General features: G+C 43.2%; 1 protein-coding gene across 1 annotated transcript; it reads right to left on the reverse strand.

Annotated features, from left to right (window-relative positions):
• Positions 1-214: 214 nt before the first annotated feature.
• LOC114471766 (syntaxin-12-like) lies at positions 215-16,846 on the reverse strand. Its single transcript, XM_028460650.1, has 10 exons — positions 16,658-16,846; positions 16,138-16,239; positions 8,062-8,131; positions 7,876-7,975; positions 7,496-7,633; positions 6,591-6,634; positions 6,295-6,400; positions 6,129-6,201; positions 694-776; positions 215-608 (listed from the first exon to the last, which is right to left on the reverse strand). The coding sequence occupies exons 2-10, from the start codon at positions 16,169-16,171 to the stop codon at positions 516-518; spliced, it is 741 nt and encodes a 246-aa protein (XP_028316451.1). The 5' UTR covers positions 16,172-16,239; positions 16,658-16,846; the 3' UTR covers positions 215-515.
• Positions 16,847-17,137: the final 291 nt, after the last annotated feature.

Below are 17,137 nucleotides of genomic sequence, written 5' to 3' on the forward strand. Positions count from 1 at the left end.
CAGCCCAAAAAAATGACATCACCGCCTCCTTTCCTTCAGCCCGCCTTCTTTCACACATACACACTTTTGCTCTATCTTATGAGTGGTGGGCGTGTCAGCAGCCTGGACCAGAGAATACACATAGGAGAGAAGTGTGTAACTGCTGAAACTAAACTAAAAAAGTGCTGAAGTCCAGACGAGAGAATAGAACCCTAAATGAATACACAGTCAATCATTTTAAACAATTCATTTGAAAACTGTATTTTTTTTATTTTGGAGACAAACTTCAGCACATTTACATTCTTTGATCTGATTCTGAACTGTAGAACCACAATAAAAAGATACACACACTTTAGAATGTACAAATTGTTTAAACAAGAGTGAAATCCTTAATAAACATTTACACGTATCAGATATAGCGTTAGTGCAGAAAGGAAGAGAAAAATCAAACAAGTGACCCCAACAGTGTGTGTGTGTGTGTGTCATGAGTTAACATTGAGTTAGTGAACTGAGTAGATGAGATGAAGAGGACAGGCTCATTTGGAGGCCCCCCAGATGATCAGGGCCAGGATCCCCACAGCGATGGAACAAACCGCAGCCAGGATACACATCTTCTTACGGGACCTTTGCTGTAGGGCAGATAAACAGGGATTACACGCACACACGCGCACACACACGACAATCATTGCACAGAAAAAAGAGGCGGAGCCTAACCTGATAAATGGCAGCTTTCTGGAGCTGCTCCGCTCCTCGCTCCACATGAACCTCAGCGTTCTCCACGTTAGCCTCGATGCTATCTATGATAACACACAGTGTTCACTTCTTTAAACCAGGGGTTCTCAACCTTGGGGTCACCAGATGCTTTCAAGAAATTAAGAATATTTTCGGAACAATTTCAGCTCATTTTTTCTTATTTTTACCATTTTACTGCAACTAAACCAAACTCACCATATTTTAACCTATTTTCATCAATTTTTCTTGACATATTTTTGCTCCTTTTAATGTATTTTTGCTACATTTCGCCCATTTCTGACACTTCTACATCACATTTTAATGACTTTTCTACACATTTTTTCCACTTTCCAGACATGTTCATTACTTATAAACCATTTCTACCACTTTTACACCTAATGTCACATATGTTGATCCATTATTGTCACTATTAACCTCTTTTCACCAGATTTACTGATTTTTAGTTTTTTTTTTTTACAATGTAACCTCATTCAAGATTACTCATACCAATTTTTTTGCCAGTTAAAAGTAATTGATCCAATATTGACACTCAATTTCTGCCACTTTTAAGCCAATATTAACATTTTGAACAATTTTTACCACTTTTTCTGTCTGTTTTTATCCACTCTAATTTACAACTTTTAACCAATTTCTGTGGTTTTTAAAATCCCATTTCACCACCTTTTCCACCATTTTTGGTCACTTTGAACCATTTTATTAGTGATTAAAACCATGATTTCCATCTTTAAGATGACTATAATAATAATAATAAACGTTCCTGGATAACAGTGGATATTATTCAGATGAATAAATAAATGTGGTTATCACAGATTCATAGAACAATGGACCATCATTTTACTGACTTTATGGATGGACCCCAAAAATCTCTCCTTTATTCCCCCTTATAGATGGTCCTGTCTCCACATGACTGTTCTTCAATGTTCATGTCTGTGTTCAACCACCTTCAGCTACAGTGGGGGTCCCCACTCTCTGGGACCTTTATTATGGGGGTTGCTAAAAGCCTGAACAGGTTGAGAACCACTTGTATAAATGAAAGAAGGAAGCAACTCTATTGGTACTTCCTGTTACCATGCTAGCTGGGTTAGGGTGTGACCATTGGTCACTTTACAAAAAAGTAGATTTAATAACTTCAGAGTATGTGACTAAACTTCTTCAGTGTCTCAGATTTAACTAAATTCTGCTTCAGAATTTGGCTTTTAAACTTCTGTTAAAATCAGGTGAGATTACGTCACTAGAGCTACGTTAGTCACATGCTAACCCTCAGCATCTCATTAACAGTAAGAATCCCATAAAAATGTGTGACATGATCGCTAACATTATTAATGAGAGAATCATTCTCATGTTTCAGATGAAAGCTCCGCCCACGCATATGATTGGATGGTTCAGTTGTGATGTGTCACAAGGTAAACTGATCACCACTTCAGCTAATACACCGTCAGCTAAACCTGTCTTAGTACCAGAGCCTTTTCATTAAAAACACACTTCAGATGTGTTCATTTTGCATTGATTTACAGTCACGGGATAATATGATCACTGCTTAATCCGTTACACGTAGTGAGAGATTTGGGATTAAGGGCAGAATTTGACATATTTGTTAGTTTGTCACGCTTTCATCACTGCTCGTCGCCCCCCACAGTTGTCGAGGAAGACGCCTTCCCCAAAACCTCTGTTGTCGGCTTGGAGTCGACACCACCCTCGTCACCCCACACGGTTGACAGGTGTTGGCTGTCGCCCTTCGCTAGCTTAGCGGCTAGCCCCCACGTGGTAGCGCTAAGCTAGTTTCCTGTCTGCTGCACCTCGGCACAGATGGAGAAGGATGGAGGGGCGAGGAGCTCAGAAGCTCAGCTCTGCATGAAGCTCATTTACGAGCAGGACACGCGCCAGGTTTGCTCCAGGTGTCTCAGGCAGGACGCTCTCGTAGCCTGAAAACACTGCATTGGCTTCACAATGGAGAGCCTCCGCACACAGCTGTCGCGCCAGGTGAGCCTGTCAGAGGAGGCCCCCATCCCTCCCCCGGTCAGCGCAGAACCTGCCGCAGCCGAAGCCATGGAGACAATGGTCTCATCTGGGGCTTGCAGTCGAACATCGCTATTGTCCCTCCGCCCGGAGAGAAAATTCTTGACCAAGACTGTGGGGATAACGATGATGTCACTTCAGAGTAACTCATCTCAGATTAGGAAGACGATGACATCTTCATAACCCCAGTGCAAGTTGAAAAGCCCACATCCTCTGCCGCCTCCACATAGGGCAACCCGGCCTCTCCTCTTCCTGGCTCCGACAAGGCGGATGTCTGCAGGCGGGCTTTCCCATGCTCTGTGAGGACTTTGGGGCATCCCAAGAAATGTCGGTGGTCAGCAACCTGTGCCTCCGGGTCCAGCACTGTGCGGTTCAGGCCACCGGGACAGCAATGGGAACCACGGTCCACTAGGAGCAGGCCCACTGGCTCGACCTGGCGAACCTGTCAGAGGCAGAGAAAGGGGACATCCTCGACATGCCCGTCATCCCAGAGAGGATTTGCGGCTCAACTCTGGCCTCTAAGCTGAGGCGCTGCGAGTCAAAGAAAAAAGATGACAAAGCTCTCCGCCTTTGCCTCCTACAGAAGGCCCCAATCGATGCAAAACTTTCCCGGCTCCTCAGGGTGCGCAGTTTAAGGGCCCCAAGTCTCTGGCCCCCAAGCCCGCTCAACCCTCAGGACACGGGTCCTACGGCTGGCCCAGGAGGCCCACAGCCCTGACTGCTGCTGCATCGGCTCCGTCCTTGCAATCCACCCAGGCCAAGAAAAAGAAGAGGGCGACCTGACGGGGTCCCTCTCTCCTCCGGTGATGTGGCTGGTCGTTTCCCGTTCACCAGCCACGCCTGTTTTGTTCCAGTGTGTGCTCCCCGGGGTTCCCTGCACCCCCGCCACCACAGCCCGTCCCGATTGCTGCCAGGAGGGAGAAACTGTTTTCCGCGGAGGATCCAGCTGTTGTCACCCGAGATGTGAAAACAGTTGCAAAAAGCATGCACCCACATGCACATTGTTTATTAAAAATAAAAAAAATGCCCCGCTGATGCACCCATGCCCATGTCACAGGCTCAGGGAGCCCGTGTCCTGCAGGAGGAGATCCTTTCATTGCTGGATAGGGGAGCAATTTCTGTCGTTTCTCCCGAACTGTGTCAGAGCGGGTTATACTCCAGGTATTTTCTGGTCCCCAAACGGGGAGGGGGTGGGGGTCCAGGATTCGCCCATCGCCCTGTGCTCTCAATGGATATTTCAGGAAATACAGGTTCAAGATGCTTACGCATGCCTCTCTGTTACGCATGGTGTGTCAGAACGATTGGCTCATGTCAGTCGACCTGAAGGATGTGATCTGTCCTCCCCACAGAATGTTCCTACAGTTCGCTTTCCAAGGGGTGTGAGTTCCGGGTCCTCTCCTTCGGCCTGTCTCTCAGGGTGTTTGTTTGGTGCACAGAAGTGATGGTGGCCCTGTTGTGGCAGCAGGGCATCTGTTTGGCCACGTAACTGGACATCTGGCTGCTTTTGGCACAGTCAGAGGCGGAGGCCAGAGCGCACAGGCGCATCCTGTTGTGTCACTGGGTCGATCTGGTTTTATCATAAACAGGAAAAAGAACATGCTGGTTCCGGTACAGGAGTCTTTTTTGGCCTATCCCTGCTTTTGTTACCGTTCATAGCGCGTCTTTTGGAGGCATGAGTAGAGACATTCACATCATGCCTCTTTGTCTGCTAGGGTTTATGGCTTCAGCCATCCTATTGACCTACCTCGGCCGTCTCCACATGCGGGAATTCCAGCTGTGGATGGCAGCATGGGGTCTGGATCTGGCATGTCATGGCGCGCGGAGGCTGTTGGTTACGCAGGAGTGCGCTGGGACTTTGCGCCACTGGCACACCCCATTTTTCTTGATGCAAGGGGTGCCTTTGGGCAGGGTGGTCACTATGGACACCAGCCTGGCTGGGGCGCGGTATACGAGGGGCAGTCGGTAAGAGGGCGCTGGGATACGAGTCTGCATCGTTCCCACATCAATTACTTGGAGCGCTTAGTGGTGTTCCTCACACTTCGGCATTTTCTTCCGATCCTCAGGGCCCGTCACGTCCTGGTGAGGACAGACAATATGACCACGATGGCGTATGTCAACTGCCAAGATGGCTTGCGCCCCCGTCAGCTGCACCTGCTGGCGCGCAGACTTATCCTGTGGAGTTGCGATCGTCTCCTGTCTTTCAGGGAGACGCATATCTAGGGGGTCTTGAATTCGGCGCGGACCTGTCCAGGGAGGCTTCACCCGGAGGTCGTGGACCAGATATGGTCCCGTTACGCACGGGCCAAGGTGGATCTGTTCAGCAGGGTCGAAAACGCGCAGTGTGCGCTGTTTTTCTCTCTTCACTTTCTGGGAGCTTTCTCTGCCTCACAGGGTGAGCAGAGGCCTCATCTGCTGTGTCATGTACGCGCTGTGCACGCGTATGTGGATTTGACAGGGAGCTTTAGGAGGAACGATCAACTCTTCGTCTCCTGGGCCCCGCCCCATAGAGGGAAGCCTGTTATTAAGCAATGCCTATCACACTGGGTGGTGGAACCCATTCCTTTGGCTTACTGTATTCAAGTCAGGGTTTGCAGCCGCCTGTGGGCCTGCGGGCTCATTGGACTCAGGGTTTAGCCACTTCCTGGGCCTTGTTCGAGGAAGTGTCTGTTCAGGATCTTTGTGCGGCGGCGAGTTGGTCCCTGCCCCTCACTTTTGTCTGGTTTTACCAGCTGGATGTTTCAGCTTCGTGTGTGGCACGTGCGCTTCTGCTGTCCTGACCGGTGCAGGGTGTGGCATGCGTTAAGCTTGTCTGCAATTACAGGAGCTACCACATCCCATAGTGAGACATTGTTATGAACTATAGGTTATTTACATAATCCCAGTTCTATGATGTGATTTGAGTGAGATGTCTCACAAAGACAACCCTTCTTGCTGGCAGAGCGAGAAGAGGTGCTTACAGAATGCCAATGTATCCTCTGCTTCCCCTACTTATAGTAGGTGGGACTAGCATGGTGGATGAATACATCTTTTATCAGCGGGAGAGGTCTTCTGGATATGACGCAGGGGGCATATATCCCATAGTTAGACATCTCACTCCTATTACATCATAGAACCAGGTTATGTTAAAAACCTATAATTTTCCAAAAATAAACAGTGTGTAAATGTGTGATATTGTTCCTAAACATGCTCATGAGGCATTTCTGTCATATTGGTAAAAGAAAATAATCTGATTCAGAACGTTAAATGCATTTGTTTTCCATGATCAGAGAACATTAGAGATCTACATCTTACACCTGTGCACACGTAGTGGAGCATTTCCTAAAATTATGTTAGAGGTGAGAATTAGAAAAGGTGAGTATGATGATGTCAGAGCTCCTCACCAATCATATCTCCCTGATCATGAATCATCACTGCCAGGTCCTTAAATATCTGGTTCACATCCATGATGTCAGACTGAAAGAGACACACATGAGAGCATTAGAGCCCATGATGATGATGATGATGATGATGATGATGATGATGATGATGATGATGATGAAGGCTCACCTCCAGCTGTCTGATGTTGGTCTCTCTCTCCCTGATCAGCTCCAGATCTTCCTCTGTGATGGACACCTCCTCTGTTTGGGTGGTCATCTGACCCCAGTCCTCCTGGCTGCACACGCACAATTATTCATTTAACTACAGATATAATGAACAAGAATAACAGAAAAAAAATGGGAGGAAATGAGACAAAATGTGAAAAAATGAGTGAAAATGTCAAAAAAAAAACTGACAAATTGAGAAAAAATTTGAAAAAAAAGAACAAAGTGTGAAGGAACGGGACAAAATGAGACAAATCTTACCTATCAAAAGACACCAGCTTTTCATCCTGGAAACCATCATCAGCCTGGAAATGAAGGTGAAATAACAGTGACATTATGAACATGTTGGTCCCTCACATTAAAAAAACTAAACATCATTAACATGTAAATGTTTAAGATTATATTAATAGTCATGTTTTATCTCCATGCTGACTAACACACACTAAATGAGTTTAATGCACAGGTCGTTATTATATATAATAATAAATATATCATCAGGTCTGATGGATGACAGAAGACTTTGGACTCTACAGCAGATCTTTTTATACATGTGTTTAACTTTCCTCACTGTGGGATGAACAAAGATCTAATATTCACAGTGAATGACACAATACGCCCCCTGCTGGAGGAGGAAGAGGTGGAAGAGGAAGAGGAAGAGGAAGAGGAAGAGGAAGAGGAAGAGGAAGAAGAAGAAGAAGAAGAAGAAGAAGAAGAAGAAGAAGAAGAAGAAGAAGAAGAAGAAGAAGAAGAAGAAGAAGAAGAAGAAGAAGAAGAAGAAAGAGAAAAGAAGAAGAGAAAGAGAAAGAAGAAGAGAAAGAAGAAGAAGAAGAGAAGAAAAGAAGAAGAAGAAGAGAAGAGAAAGAAGAAGAAGAAGAGGCAAGAGAAAGAAGAAAGAAGAAGAAGAGAGAAGAGAGAAGAAGAAAGAAGAAAGAAGAAGAAGAGAAGAAAGAAGAAAAGACAAAGAGGAAAAAGAGGAAGAAGAAGAAGAAGAAGAAGAAGAAGCAGAGACGAAGAAGAAGAAGAAGAAGAAGAAGAAGAAAAGAAGAAGAAGAGAAGAAGAAGAAGAAGAAGAAGAAGAAGAAGAAGAAGAAGAAGAAGAAGAGGAAGAATGAAGAAGCAGGAAGAAGCATAAGAGAAGAGACGAAGACGAAGCACCAGCAGCTTACAGAGAGGCGAGAGCCTGTCCTGGCTCTAGCTACTGACTCCTTCTCTTTCTCTGCTGCACGTCGCTGAACTTCCTGGAAGTTATTCAGAGCTGCTGAGAAATCATTGGTCAGTCGATCCCTCTGGATCTTCTGCTGTCTCTGGAAACATAGCACACACCAATAATCATTAGAATCAATCAGATGTATTGATACACATGAGACTGTCCACAACTAACCACCGAACTGAAGCTCAGCACGATGAAGAAATATCATCAATACTACAATTATTAATCGTATGGTTTGATTAAGAAATGTAAGCTGATTTGAAGAGCTACATTAGTCTGAAGTAGTTTGTCCTCATTGGACGAGAACAAACAGGAAACAGGAAGTAGAGGCAGTACCTGCTCTGAGGGAGAGGACGACAGAGAGCAGCAGCGCAGCTCCTTCAGAAGTTTGTTGGTTTCTTTGGCCACAATGTTGGTTCGGTGCTGCATCTGCTGCCTGGGACGCAGAGGTCAGAGGTCAGAGGTCAACTACTACAGGGATAGATCTGTGTGTGTGTGTGTGTGTGTGTTACAGGTACATACAGGCGGTCCTGCAGGTTACTGGTGTCCTGTCTGGTTCCCAGCTGGTTCACCATGGACTGAATGAGTCCGGCTGTCACACGCACACGCACACGCACACACCAAAAACTTTAGACTGTACCCATTGTTAAAACAAGAGTGAAATCATTAATAAACATCTCCACGTATGAAGGAGGATCAGATAGTGTTAGTGCAGACAGGAAGAGAGAAATCAAAGAAGTGACCAGTGTTTGTGTCATAAATTGAACAATTATACGTTAAGCTGCACCTGAGCATGTCATCATCTTCCTGTTGGTCTGAAACCAACATGAGCTCATTATTGATGGCAGCATAACATTAGAAATATAAAAAAAGAATGACACAGTACGTGGTTAGCTTAGTTCTATAGGCACAGGAGGAAGTTCAGACCTGCTGAGTCATGGTAGGACAACAACAATGAGAGGTTGGATAGAACTTTGTTCATCCCACAGTGAATAATACAAAACCTTTAAAACACCTGGAAATAAAATCACAGGTAAATACAAAATATCATCAATCTGAAAATAAAACAGTAGAGACGGATGGAAAACGTTTAGTTTGAATGAGACAAAAGAGTTCTATAGAAGAAAACCAACACACAGCATAGAGGAGAGAGTGTGTGTGTGTGTGTGTGTGTGTGTCTTACAGAGTTATGCTGCGTTCGATTGTACTCTGAACCCTGATAAATCAGAACAAATCAGATAAGTTCAATAAACTTCCCTTGAGCTCAGAACCATGACTCGGGTATTCTGTCAGGTTCAAAGCAGCCTGAGTCCATCAGAATGACTCAGCAAAATTCTGCTCTGCATAAGGAGTGATGAACGTATACTTTCTACAACATGACCATCCAATTTGGGGCCCGAGGGCCAAAGTTGGCACATTCGTTTTTGACTGCCGTCCATATTTGAAATGTTTCGATATTTTTTTTAAATATAAAAGTTAAATAATACAGTAAAGTGATTTATAAGGAAAAAATCTAAAGATTCCTGTAAAGCGTTTTTTTAATTTTCTTTGAAGAGGGATATATATAAAACCAATTCATTATTATTGTTGTTAAAGCTGAGGTCCAATGACATTATTTTTCTTGAGTTCTTAAGGGAAAATGTAGAGTTTTAATCGTGTGGGCGGGGCATGTTGTGTCTCATTTTGCTGAATTTGTATTGCACTAAACGTCTTTGAAGACATTTACATGTTTCATATTTTTATGCCAACAAACACAATAAAGAAAAGTTTTCTTCAATGTCAAAACTACTTTCAGTGTTTATTCAGGTTATATGCAGGAATCCTGAGGAATACCTTTTTAAAACTTTTTAAAAAACCTTCCAAAAATAATTTAAGACCTCGTCGCCACTTTAAGTTGTTGTTAGCAACACATCTTTAACGTTCCATGTCATGCTATGTTTCACCATCATCTCCATTTGTTCTAAGAACTCTAAAAACATCATATTTAAGGTTATTTTCACAAACTCACCTGTTTCTGACCAACTCTACACAAACAGGCTGATTTATGTCCTACTAATGCATATTCATGAGTGGGCGTGTCTATAGATGGGACACTGACTTCCTCCTCCCTGTACGGTGGCGTAGGGCCAGAGGACGGCCCACCCTCCTCCCACCCACTCCGTAGCTAAGCTCATGCTGCTTTATAAACACAGACAGAGCGTGGGGGCGGGGCCTTCAGCGGTACATACATAAACTGTAGAAAATAAATACATAGCACTGTGTGAAGGACGCTGAAATGCTCACCTTTGTGGGCGTGTCTGTTTACATGTCAATCACGGCAGAGAGCTTCCTGGAGGCGTGGCTTCTCCAGCTCAGTGCTGCGTCAAATTTGTCATTAAAGTGGGAACGCATCATCAAATTGTAGATATGTGTTTGTGTTCACTCTGTAGTAAGAAAGTAGTAAATCATCCTCTGACTAATGATTGATGGAATCAATGATAAAACACTTTATAAACACTGTTTATGAAGCCATAATAGAACTTTATCATGTTTAAAGCACAGAAAAGTTCATTTAGCGTAACATGGACCTTTAAAAGTTGTAGTTTGCAATTTAACAGAAATGATGTAAGCTGAGAAGGAATAAAAGTTGAAAGAATAAATGAAACTAAAGGACGGTTTATAGACATTCCCCTCAGGTCACAACAAGTAACAACAGGTATTCAAGGCCAACTGGCAGAAAACAAGAACTTATTACAACATGATCTAAATGTAGGACTGTGCCTGAGATTGTGTGATTTGTTTTTTCCATCAGCTCTTTGACAATCCAGCAAATGAACATAGAGACCATCCATAGTGACAAAGACAAACATTCAGTTTATCAACACACTCCTGTGAACTGATGTCAGTCTGTTCATTTATGACATTATGCCTTGATTTTACTTTGTTTGTTCTTGAAATACACAGACATTCAATTCAAATATATCTATGTAGCACATTACAAACATAAAATTGCACCATAAATGTTCGTTACATTTTAAAACCAACGCACACTTTCTCCCTCACACGTCCCGTGTCCCAGGGGCTGGAGGTCTTCCGTCTTTCCCGCTAACGGAGCCTTCATCCTGCGCTGCTGGTGTTTCCTGCTTAAAGTATCTCATGCCATATCCAGTTTTGTCTTTGCCACAGGTGAACGTCAGCAATGCCCGAATTCGGAACGGAAACATCGACTAAAAAATTCCAGAAATGCCTTCATTTGAGTTGGAGTGGTGATCCACCGCTGTGTTGAGACACAGATAACCTCTGCATGCAGCGCTGGCGTGCCGCCCATGGCCATGTCAGCAGACAATGAAGCAGAGGTGGCGGTCGTAGCTGTGTTGGCTAGCTCAGCTGTCACGTTACCAGGTGGTCGTGTTGCTGGTGGACCACAGAAAGAAGCTATCAACAGCTACTGTTGTCTGTGGCCAACAGCAGCTTTCCTCCCATTTTTGTTTTCTTCTCGTCTGTTTTAGCGCCAGAACATTCGCTGTCCCATAACGTTGCACTCGTACGTCCAGAGGCAATCTAGCTCCGAGTACGCAACCGACTCAAAGCTTGAATACCAATAAAATTGAATACCTCATAAAATCGCGATTAAGATTTTTTAATGGCCTTAATTTTCCCACAATTGATTCATCAATTTTTAATAAAGACCCCGCGGTCACCCTGTTATTTCTGTACAGTTATATTATTAGTGGGTGACAGTCGCTGCAGTGGTATATGTCATTGTGTCCTTGGGCAAGGCACTTCACCCACATTGTCTAGTATGAATGTAGTGTGTGAGTGAGTGTTGGTGGGAGGGGCCTATGGTTCACTAAGCCAGCCTTGCTTCCATCAGTCTGCCCCAGGGCAGCTGTGGCTACAACAGTAGCTTACCACCACTAAGTGTGGAATGAAAGAATGTCTTCATTCTGGAAAGCACTTTTAGTGCCTATGATAAAGCGCTATATAAAATCCAATGTATTAATATTATAATTTTTATTGTTATTGGCATATTTATGGATGTTGTATTTTGGCCCACGGCCCTCTGCTGCAATGACTCTTTGGCCCTTCAATGAAAAGAATGTGGGCACCTCTGATCTACTGTACAGTGTGTGGTTCTATGACACATGCAGGATTCCCCTCGCTGGTGCGTTCAAGTCATATGTAAAGAGTAACTAAACCCCAAACCCACTTTTTTCTGCTAAATACTATGTATTTGGGTATTAAGTAGTGCTGTTAATTAACCCTAGTCCAACTTTTAACATTGTAGTAAAAGTATTTTAATTGTGTGTATTTAGTTGTAAATGTCAGAGTTACTGCCCTCTAAGGGTTGAACGCTGCTAATACAATTGAATGTTTCTATTGGCTGAAACGGATTATTGTAAACATCACGCGTCAACTTTCACTGTTGGCCCCGCCCCTCCTATAAAAGCTAAGAGGAGATAGAAGTGTTTCCTCCAATCACAGCTCAACAATGCTCTGCTGTGGTGATGTTTATGACTCTGTGCTTCTATAAAGAGCAGATAGTGCACTCATCAGAGGGTTCATCAAGCTGTGTGTGTATGTATAGACAGTGTGTATTCCTGTCTGTCTCTGTGTGTGCTTGGACGTGCATGTAGTTCTTGTCGCGTGTGTGCATCTCCCTGTGTGTGTGTGAGGTGGCATTCAGGGGCTGTTTGCCAGTAGTGTTGTGTGTGCGTGGATGCAGCTTCACGTAGGGATTGTGTGTGTGTGATTGTAGTATTCCCCTAACCCTACAGACCTGGCCCACGTCACGAGTGACGTGGCTGGTGGCAAAAATAGAAAACGCCGCTGGCTAAAGTATTGATATACTGTATATAAACACTAGATGACGCGAGCGGGATTTGTCAGCGCAGCTCAACGGCGGCCATCTTACCTCAGACAACTGACGTTCTGACGCGCTGTACAGGTGAGTGATCAGCTTAAACAAAAATATCCTTAACGCAATGAAATATTGACAGATTTACAAACGTTTTGGCCTTAATAACAAACCTTATTATACGTAGTATGACATAGGGACTCTTGTACATGTTGAAATTGGCCATTTGCCGTTTGAAAATTTATTTGAAAATTGAGCAAGTTAGGGTTATTTAAATAGTACAATGCACCAATGATGATGTAATGAGCGGGATCAGCTGTCTGAGGTAAGATGGCCGCCACGTTGCTATGGTCGCTCCCCATTGTCTAACAGCGCAGATAGTCATCTAGTGTTTATATACAGTGGATATAACAAGTCTACACACCTCTGTTCAAATGCCAGGTTTTTGTGATGTAAAAAAATGACACCAAGATAAATCATTTCACAACTTTTTCCACCTTTAATGTGACCTATAACCTGTACAATGATATTGAAAAACAAACTGAAACTTTAAAGGGAACAAATAAAAAAATAAGGAGCTCACATATTTTATAAAATGTGTAATAACAAGGGAGGGAGGAAACTGAACTTTTACACTTTGTCCCTCTGAATGAGGCTAAAGATGTTCATCACTGTAGCAACACCATTAGAAAGTGATTTTTTTCATCATACCTCCCCTTTAATGCACTTCCTAAACCTCCATCTGATGCTGATGCTGTGCTTAGGGTCATTGTGGTGTTAAAAGATAAAGTTCCTCTTCATCTTCAGCTTTCTAACAGAAGTCTGAAGGTTTTGTACCAACACTACCTGGTATTTAGAACTGTTCATAATTCCTTCCACCCTGACTAAGGCCCCAGTTCCAGCTGAAGAAAAACAGCCCCAAAGCATGATGCTGCCACCAACCATGCTTCACTGTAGGTATGGTGTTCTTTTGGTGATGTGCAGTGTTGCTTTTGCACCAAAAAATATCTTTTGGAATTAGGGTCAAAAAGTTCAACCTTGGTTTCATCAGACATAACACATTTTCACACGTGGTTTGGGAGACTTCAAATGTGTTTTACAAAATGAAGCTTGGCTTGGATGTTTTCTTGTAAGATAAGGTTCCGTTTTGCCACCTTACCCCATAGACCAGACATATGAAGAAAGACGGGAGATTGTTGTCACAGGTTCTACACAGACAGTACTCCTGCAGCTCCTTCAATGTTGCTGTCGGCCTCTTGGCAGCCTCCATGACCACTTTTCTTCTCGTCTTGTCATCAATTCATGACAAACGTCCTGTTCTTTGTAAAGTCACTGTTGTGCCATATTTTCTCCACTTGATGATGACTGTCTTCACTGTGTTCCACGTTATATTTAATTCATTAGAAATAGTTTGGTGGCCTTCACCTGACTTATATCTGTGAACATGAGATCCTCTGATGCTTTGGAAGTTCTCTGAGGACCATGGATTGTTCTAGAAGATGTGGCTAAAAAAAGCTACTAGAACATCTGAACTTTATTTGTGGTTAATCACAAAACACTTTAAATGGTGACAGGTGTGTGCTGACTCATTTAACATGAGTTTTATGTTTTTTATTTTGAATTCACCTCCCTGAAAGGTTTCAGTTTGTTTTTTAATATCATTGTACAGGTTAGTAGGGTCACATTAAAGGTGGAAAAGGTTGTGAAATTATTATCTTGGTGTGTTTTTTATATGTCACAAAACCTGGCATTTGAACAGAGGTGTGTAGACTTATATATCCACTGTATATCCATGGTGGTTTGCCTCCAGGCTAAGCTCTGCCCAACAAAATATGTCACGCACGCACGCACGCACGCACGCACACACACATCGTGTGGGCGTTGTGGCTCAGGGGTAGTGGGTCGTCTCTGATCGAGAGGTTGGGGGTTCGATCCCAGTACCTGACTATGTGTCGAAGTGTCCTTGGGCAAGACACTGAACCCTAAGTTGCTCCCAGTGGTCGACTAGTGCATTGCATGTCAGTCCTGTCCCACTGGTGTGTGAATGTGAGAGTGATTGGGTGAATGAGCTGATATGTAAAGCTTTGAGACTGTTTCAGTGGTGATAAAGCTCTATATAAATCATGTCCATTTACCATTTAGTCCTTTACACACACACACACACACACACACACACACACACACTAGGGTTCTCTCCAGCACTGTTGAGCGTAGCACCCTACGGAGCGATGGCGGCCCCCTACGCTCAGTTTTCATCAACGTAGGAGGGATTTTCTGTTGTTTTCCCTTTTTTTTTTAATCGGTACCGTTGTAATAATTGTGTCACACTTGGACACAAAAGGGACTTCCAGGCGTACACAGGTTGTTTAAACTAGGGGTGTGCCAAAATATCGATACAACGATATATTGCAAAACTTTGTCTTGCGGTACGTTGTCGATACACTGGCACCAAATATCAATTATTTTATTTATTTTATAGTTTTTACACAAGTTAAATGTTCTCAGGTTTTTCAAGTTTCCAAAGAACAAATGTATATTAGTATTAGCAGTGAAAGTATGTGCAGTCTGCAGTGCAGCTTTAAGTTTACACATGATGGTAAGTAGAAGTTATGTATTCATAGATCACCCAGTTTTTTTATATTATAACGCACTGACTGAAATATATTCATTTTCATATGCAGTGAAATTTTCCAGTTTTCATAAAACAAATTCATTGTCCTTGTTAAGCAGCAGTGATATGTGTGCATGTTTACAGAGAAGTTGATATATTAGCACTGAAATGAATATTTTCTGCATTCATTTTGTTTTTAATGATTTAAAGTTAATTTGCACAAACATCATGAACAAAATTTTGGTGAAGCATTATTTTGTCTCAGTTTTCCCTTAAGAGCTCAAACATAACACAAGGACATGTGACTAGTTGTGGTTTGAGTGTGTGTGTGTGTGTGTGTGTAGTATACACTGTTTTACTCTCCTGTCATTCATGTGAAATTGATTGACAATGTTATCGTGATGTATTGTATCATGAGATACCTGGCGATACCCAGCTCTAGTTTAAAGTCTCTTTTTAATCTGAATAACTCACAAACACATACATCAGCTAAACCGTATATTTAATACAGGAGATTTGCTGAAATGTTTCCCGTCTTTACCTGAGGACCCCTGCAGCCCTTTAGCTGCCCCTGATGCTGCCTGTGTGCATCATCCAATATAACGTAGCATACAGCAACACATGAAGCTGCTCGACATGTTTATAACTCACAGATCATTCTACATGTGTACGCCACGCACTGATGTGAACACCGTCTGGTTGAAACGTGTTCAGCTTAGAGAGACATTGGCTTCATTTGCTTTAGGGTGGTTCTTCTGTTTTAACCCATTTAAAGTTCTACTGTGTTCATCCTCAGCTTTGTAACACAATCACTGTCTAACATAAACACTGTTTTCATTTATATTTGAAAACCACATCTTGGAATAAAATATATTTCTTGTCTATACAGTGTCTGTGGAGTATTTATTAGTGGAGGAGCCTACACACACACACATATATATCAAACATGAGTAACTCTATAACTACATTCATCATCACCTTCATCTAATAATGTTTAGCCTTAAAGTAAGGCTAGAACAAAGATGCATTATTTTTTATAAATCTCAAAATGTTCCACACTAGTTCAGCTTGCTCAGGAACCACGTGATCCCTGTGAAAAGTTCCTGGTGAGAACCCTGTACGTTCCTCTTATAGGTACAGATTGACTTACTGTTCTTGTGATGGTCTGAATGTTGCTGCTGCATGTCTGAATGAGGGAGCTGAAGGAGCCCAAGGCCCCGCTGGAGGACATGGTGGACAGACCTCAGAGAGCCTGTGGACACAGGGGGGGGGGGGGGGGAGGGGGGGGGGGGGGGGGGGGGGGGGGGGGGGGGGGGGGGGGTGTCACATGTGTGTGTGAGAGACAGCACAGACATTACATACACATACTGTGTATGCGTGTGTTACTGTAACACACACAGACACACACTGTGTATGCGTGTGTTACTGTAACACACACACACTGTGTATGCGTGTTTACTGTAACACACACACACACTGTGTATGCGTGTGTTACTGTAACACACCACACTCTCTCTCTCTCTCTCTCTCTCACTCACTCACTCCACTCACACGCACACACACACTGTGTATGCGTGTGTTACTGTAACACACACACACTGTGTATGCGTGTGTTACTGTAACACACACAAACAGTAACACTGTTATTGTGTGTGTGTTTACTAACTAACCTGTTCGTTCCGCTTGTTGATAACCTTCTCTTATTTCTACCTAAACTTTATCTTCTTTTACTCAGAAATGCTGAGTCAGCCTAACTTATTTGGAGGTTAAAAGTAACGCTTTAGAAGCTTTTCACACCGCTGTCAGGAGAGTCCTGTGTTTCCGGGATTGTGACGTAAGCCCTGACGTCACTGTTGATCTGTGTCCGTTAGATCATATGATTGGCTAGGTGCTGCCACCTACCGGAAGGAGGGGGAATGAGCCTATTCTACTACAGTGGTTCTCTAGTCCTCCTTTGGTCCGACTACAACATTTTACTCACAATTCTGTGTAAAACAACATCTATAGATCATAATGATGAATGATTGAGTGATAAAACACGATTTAAAAAACCCAATTTTCTAAGTAAGTGAATGAAACAGTATTTAGTGCCTCCTGAATAATAGTTTTGAATCATTTCCTGTTCATCTCCCTCCTGATGTTGAACTAAC

This window comes from Gouania willdenowi, chromosome 11 (genome assembly GCF_900634775.1).
Source record: "Gouania willdenowi chromosome 11, fGouWil2.1, whole genome shotgun sequence".
NCBI lineage: Eukaryota > Metazoa > Chordata > Actinopteri > Blenniiformes > Gobiesocidae > Gouania > Gouania willdenowi.

Coding starts and splice junctions, on each gene's coding strand:
- LOC114471766 (XM_028460650.1), bottom strand. CDS start 16,171: ATGCAGCAGCAACATTCAGACCATCACAAGAACA. Junction 7,634..7,875: donor CGTCCTCTCCCTCAGAGCAG/GTACTGCCTCTA, acceptor CTATGTTTCCAG/AGACAGCAGAAGATCCAGAG. Junction 777..6,128: donor TGATCAGGGAGATATGATTG/GTGAGGAGCTCT, acceptor GTGTTATCATAG/ATAGCATCGAGGCTAACGTG.